General features: G+C 33.6%; 1 protein-coding gene across 1 annotated transcript in view; it reads left to right on the top strand.

Annotated features, from left to right (window-relative positions):
- Nucleotides 1-5,520: 5,520 nt before the first annotated feature.
- The window catches only part of LOC134675466 (lysine-specific demethylase phf2-like), a 56,898-nt gene continuing 55,640 nt past the window's right edge, over nucleotides 5,521-6,778 (top strand). The window contains exon 1 of the mRNA XM_063533736.1: nucleotides 5,521-5,634. Coding sequence (XP_063389806.1) covers nucleotides 5,534-5,634 — 101 coding nt within the window. The 5' untranslated portion in view covers nucleotides 5,521-5,533. The remainder of the gene's footprint in view (nucleotides 5,635-6,778) is intronic.

The following is a 6,778-nucleotide window of genomic DNA, read 5'->3' as shown; positions in this document are numbered from 1 at the left end:
GTTGTCCGGCAGGATGCACCACGAGCAGGTGAGGTTGGTGGGAGCTCTGAGGTGATATTTGTTCTCCCTTACATCCCATAAATAATGATTAAAATAATTAAAAAAAAGTCATGCATGAGGCTAATTAGGATCGCGGAATAGGTACATAAGAAGTCAACTATCGACGAAGTATAGCTGGTCAAGCAGATCTTGTCAGTAGAAAAAGGCGGCAAATTTGAAAAATGTAGGCGCGAAGCCCGCGAAGGGATATCGTTCATAGAACATTTGGATTTCGCGCCTTTTTAGGGTTCCGTACCCAAAGGGTAAAACGGGACCCTATTACTAAGACTTCGCTGTCCGTCCGTCCGTCCGTCCGTCCGTCTGTCACCAGGCTGTATCTCACGAACCGTGATAGCTAGACAGTTGAAATTTTCACAGATGATGTATTTCTGTTGCCGCTATAACAACAAATACTAAAAACAGAATAAAATAAAGATTTAAATGGGGCTCCCATACAACAAACGTGATTTTTGACCAAAGTTTAGCAACGTCGGGAGTGGTCAGTACTTGGATGGGTGACCGTTTTTTTTTTGCATTATGGTACGGAACCCTTCGTGCGCGAGTCCGACTCGCACTTGCCCGGTTTTTTACTGACAAGATTTGCTTGACCAGGTATAAAATAAAAGTTTCCAAAATTTTATTGAAATGATATACCTACATGAAATAATCAAATACAACACATTTACTTAAAATAAATTTTAAAATAAGGCATATAAAATTACCAAAAAGATGAAACAAATTAAATAAATAAATACAAAAAGAAATGAGTCTTTGTTCGTGGTTTGAACCCTGTCATGCTATTCAACTTGTTAGACTTATACTCAGTAGCTAAAAGCCACTAGACCATTTGACCATAGTAGACTCGGGCGAAAAATGCCTTCTTATTTAAGTAACCCATTACTGTCAAAAATATCAAGTTTGAATTGATTTGAAATATAATTTTTCATTGTCGACTCATTGACATCCAAACGTTGCGAGCATGTTGTACTTTAAACCATTTGGCAACGTCGCACGGGGAATTCTTCTGAAAATGTATGTCCTTTTATATTTTGATATTTATGGATATATGAGGATTCTTCTACTTATGTTGCAAATTGATTAAATTTACTGGAATCAGTTATGTATCGCTGCCATACATGACCCAAAAATTTTTTATTAAGCTATGAGCTTCATCACATCTGATATTTGAGTAATTCTAAGCATTTCTAGCCTGGAGTGGGGGGGAGGGTGGGGTACAATGACGGCCGCCACCCGTCATCTTTAAAAAAAATCTATTCTGATCCTGGTCGGTACTAGGGCAAGTTTGGTATCATTTTCGTATAAACCAAAGACGTAGAATTCATTGCTGATATTTGTTTTTTTTTCAGTTTCATAGTAATTTTACAAGAAAAACGTAAAAAGGTGAAAAATTCGGTTGGAGATTTTTGCTACGCGGAGCCGAAACTACAAAAGATAGAAAGTTGAAATTTGCACACTAGATTACATTTATAAAGTGTACAAGAGATAAGAAGCGATTTTGAGAAATTCAACCCCTAAGGGGGTTAAAAAGGGGATGAAAGTTTGTATGGGGTTCAAGTTTTTTTTTAAGCTAGGAATTTGAAACTTCGTAAAACGATATATTATTAAAATACAAGAAAACTAATTTCAGCGTTTTTGAAAATTCATCCCCTAAGGTGGTGAAAAACGGGTTGTAAGTTTGTATGGTTATCAAAAAATTTTTCGAACGCGTGACTTGAATCTTTGTATTTGGGGATATTAAAAGACAGGAAAAGTAATTTCAGCGTTTTGTAAAATTCATCCCCTAACAGGGTTAAAAAGGGGTTGAAAGTTTGAATCCATTACAAATCCGAGTAGACACACATTTCTTATTGCCTCCCAGGCTTGAAATGCTTAGAATTACTCAAGGAACATATGTGATGAAGCTCATAGCTTAATAAAAAAATTTTGGGTCAACTTTATAACTGCTTCCGCTAAATTATCGAGAGAAAAATGCTAATGCAAAGAAAACAAGTAATATCCGTTTCATTTCTCATGCTATTGATTCGGTTAAATTGTGTTCTAATGTATGGGGAAGACAAACTAATTATAGCCAGCCTTTTATGAATGTAGTATGATACCATAGGGTATGGTGCTTTACGCACACTAGCGTCCCTTCCCCTCCCCCTGACGCAACCCCCCTTTTTTGCATGAAATATGTCCCGGTTCACAGTTTTTTACATTTTTTGAGGAAAGAATATATTTTAGGAAAAAAGTGTCAATGAAAGAAATAATCCTTAATAAATTCTTAATAAAAAAGGTCATATTGATTTTTTTACATGATGCACATTCATGTATTAGCTTGTTAAAATTCGAAATAACATAGTTTTTACTTAGGATTCCAAACTCATTTATTATACACGGTGTAACACGAGGAAACCGAATAATTTTGACAGCGTATTCCTGATCATATTTAGAGACAAAAATGTCCTATAAACTTTTTTGAAATGCGGCTAGTTTCAGAGTTAATACCAATTTAAAAAAATAAAACAAGTTTTTATTGTTACATAGTTCAAAACGCCTTTTTGATGGCGATGTTGTTACTATGGGATTTAGTCTAAATATCCTTATTGATATGTCAAAAAATGACAATTAAGTAACACGTTGCAAAAACTATGTTTTACGAAAAAAAAGTAAAAATCCATGTTAACTGACAAGTTTACCAATAACATTTACTTTTTATGTACATACATATATATTCAAAAAATTAAAAAATGGCGGCCAAGTGCGAGTCGGACTCGCGTTCCAAGGATTCCGTATATTACACAATTTTTAACAATGTATTTTTTATTTTATTTATTTATTTATTTAGATATTTAATTCAGGGAACAAGGCCCATATTACAAATTCCTTACAGACTAACATACATATGTATTTTATAAACTTAAAACTAAACATTATTTATGCGAAACGTGAGTGAAATCTTTAAAAAATCCGTAGGAGTCGGATCAAAAACTGTAATTAAGTCCGACTCACGCTTGACTGTACATTTGTAATAGGTTTTCCTGTCATCTATAGGTATAGACCTATTTTATGTATTTTTTCAAAATTTTAAACCTAGTAGTTTCGGAGATAAAGGGGGAGGGGGGAATAGTCATTTTTTGCCTACTTTCTTGAATAACTTCTAAACTGTTTATTCGAAAATTATAAAAAAATATATATTTGAGATCCTTACAATAAGCTCTTTCATTTGATATGTAACATGATATAGTTTGAAATTTTTTATTTTTTTATTTTTTCATTTACCCCCCAAAAGTGGCCCCCATGTTTAAAATTCATTTGTTTACAAACTTACATATGTGTACCAGATTTCAACTTGATTGGTCCAGTAGTTCCGGAGAAAATCGGCTGTGACAGACGGACAGACAGACAGACGCATGAGTGATCCTATAAGGGTTCCGCTTTTTCGTTTTGAGGTACGGAACCCTAAAAACAATAAAAAAAATTGTTTTCGGCGAAATTGACCTATACTCATACAAACATTTTTTCCTCCTTTTAATTTGACCTCAGAAATAAAATCTTTCGCATTTCTTATATAAAATGAATATAACCTTTTTTACTAAGAATTTAATAAGGAACTATTTCTTTCATTGACACTTTTATCCTAAAATGTATACATGAGGTCAAAAAAAAGGAAAAGATGTAATATGTGTTTAGGTCAATTTCGCCAAAAAAAAAATTTTCTTTGGTTTTTTTTTAATTTTATGAATGAATTTGTATATAAAAATTAAATGCTATTGGTAAACTTGTCACTTAAAATGGTTTTTTTTTCGTAAAACTTAGTTTTTGCAAAGTGTTACTTGTCACTTTTTGACATATCAATAAGGATATTTAGACTAAATCCCATAGTAGCAACATCGCCATCAAAAAGGCGTTTTGAACTATGTAACAATAGAAACTTGTTTTTTTTTATTGGTATTAACTCTGAAACTAGGCGAATTTCAAAAAAGTTTATAGGATATTTTTGTCTCTAAATGTGATTAGGAATACGCTGTTAAAATTATTCGGTTTCCTCATGTTACACCGTGTATAATAAATGAGTTTCGAACCCTAAGTAAAAACTATGTTATTTCGAATTTTGACAAGCTAATACATGATTTAGGTGCATCATATTAAAAAAATGAATATGACCTTTTTTATTAAGAATTTATTAAGGATTATTTCTTTCATTGACACTTTTTTCCTAAAATGTATACTTTCCTCAAAAAATGTAAAAAACTGTGAACCGGGACATATTTCATGCAAAAAGGGTGGGTTGTGTCAGGGGGAGGGGAAGGGACGCTAGTGTGCGTAAAGCACCATACCCTAAGGTATCATACTACATTCATAAAAGGCTGGCTATAATTAGTTTTTCAAAAAGCACAATTTGACCGAATATATGAAAGAGGGTCATTGTTGTTGTAAAAGGTGTGCAGGAAATGATACGTTTCTGCACTAGAGCAGTTTAGGTTCCAATTCCAAGTACGATTTTATTATTCTTTTTACAATAAGCAATTGAAATTTGGGTATAAATGGATTTGTTTCGGCGGCGGCGTGGAAACATCGTCGGCGGCGGCGGCGCGGCGGCGCGGCGCACATGTCTAGTCCCGTTTTACCCTTTGGGTACGGAACCCTAAAAATATCATCTACTAATGTTATTGTTATGCACAAGCAGAAGATATTATAGAATCTTGTTTATTTACAAGAAGATGAAATTTTTCTCCACATACCTATATATTTTTGAGAAAAATATAGCTAGGTATTTTAGTTTAAAAATCATTGTTACAATAAATATAGGCTTTTCCAGAGAACATTTACCGAAACGAAAGCAGAATTCACAAGGGTTTTCGGTGGGCGACCGTAACGCGAATGATTGTTTGGACTGACCTTTCTATAAATATATAAATGTATTTTATTGTGTAATAATCATAATAATTATTAAGTTATATTAAATCTGGGAATGAAATTTTATCAGAAAGGAGGTATACTCGTAACATGCTTTGTGCATTAAATATACCTCCCTCTATTGAGTGAAAATAAAACAAAATACACAGGTAATCTGTGTTGCGGTTTTAAAGTGCCATCTGTTACACCTTTGACAAATTAAAAATGATTACTTGTCAAATGAAGTCGCCATGTTAGAATTACACCGATACTATAAGCATCACTCACACAAACAAGCAATAAGGCAAAATTTTACCAATATTCAAAGGCTTTTTTCTTAATAATTTTAATCAAAATCTAGTATTTTTTTACGTTAAGCGAAGATAGAAATGTATATACTACCCAAACATTACATATACAAGTGAAGAAACCCTATATAATAGGAGCTAGGGTGCCAAGAAAGTTGTATGAAAATCGAGCAAGGAGAACCACCTTAAAGTATTGTCTATGGTTTAGATAGACTTATGTTTTGTATCATGGTCACCCGAAAGCGACGTGGAGAAAAAATTGCAATTCTTGTCTATTCGCCATCAAGATGGCGTCATCGAAGGAAACCTATTGTTTGTGTGGTCAACCATATAATATTGGACAATTTATGATAGAATGTGACTGCTGTCGTGAGTGGTTTCACGGCAGGTAATGTGAAAAAAATATAAATATCCTAGTGAAAACGTGCATGTGTGTTAAAAAAATTGTGTTTCGTTTGACAGTGCACCACAGTTCGGCCATCACACTTGTGATGTTTTAGTGAATTTTTCATGTTTAATTCGGCTTCACTAACTCCTTTGGTATTGGATGAACGATATACTGCACTAAGCTAAATATTCCGAGTTGTTTTTGCCCTGAACGTAGTGCATAACATTTGTTTACATGGCCCGTCGTCATGGGGCCTGCGTTCAGTGGAAGCTCTAGAGCCCGCATCGTATTCTTTGTGTTCAAATTAAGGCTTATTATTGACCTATGTTAGGTGCTCTGTTAGCCAGAAGTATTGTAGTCCTCAATAGTCGCTTTAATAGTTTTTTACAATTGAATCTGCCTTGTGATTTAAATGTAATCACCTGTTGAGACAGATAAATATTGTGATGAACATCCTATTCTCTTCTGCATACCGTATTCAAACTGTAATGCAAGGAAATGTCCACGAAAATCATTATTTTTTTTGTAGCAGTAACATATACTAAAAGTTCTGTCGAGATCAAAGTCTTTCAAATAAATATGAAGTTATCAGTACCAAAACTACCTATACTAATTGAATTCCTAATTTTAATTTGTTACTTAATTTGACTTTAGAAATAACTGTATATCTTGACATATTGCACAATCATTGAATTTAGTGTGATTAAGGCATTTTTTCTGTGGTAAAAAACTTGGAAACTAATGATGACCTTGGTCTAATGTGGAGGCAGTTTTTATGGTTGAAACATTGATTAACTAGTGGTTATTTTTTAGATATACCTGTGTCTTAATGTTACTAATACAGTGACTAACACAGTGACTAAAACTTGTCTAAAATTGTCTATTTGAAAAATGACTTGTGTTTGCAGAACTATGTCAACAAAAACTGTTGTACCTGTGAGAAACTGGCATTGCCTTGCTAAGACATTTACAATGCATCTTCAGCCATTTTAATATTTTTAATGCTTTAATCCTTTTTTCTTTTTAAGCATTTCCCATGCTTTACGCATACCACCCTGGTGCGGGGATGGGCCGGGATGATTATGTGGGACTCCCTGTTGTATATTAACTGCAAAAAACCTATGGCAAAGCCATGACGAGTGGC

This window comes from Cydia fagiglandana, chromosome 22 (assembly GCF_963556715.1).
Source record: "Cydia fagiglandana chromosome 22, ilCydFagi1.1, whole genome shotgun sequence".
Lineage (NCBI taxonomy): Eukaryota > Metazoa > Arthropoda > Insecta > Lepidoptera > Tortricidae > Cydia > Cydia fagiglandana.
This window is presented reverse-complemented; position numbering and strand designations above follow the sequence as displayed.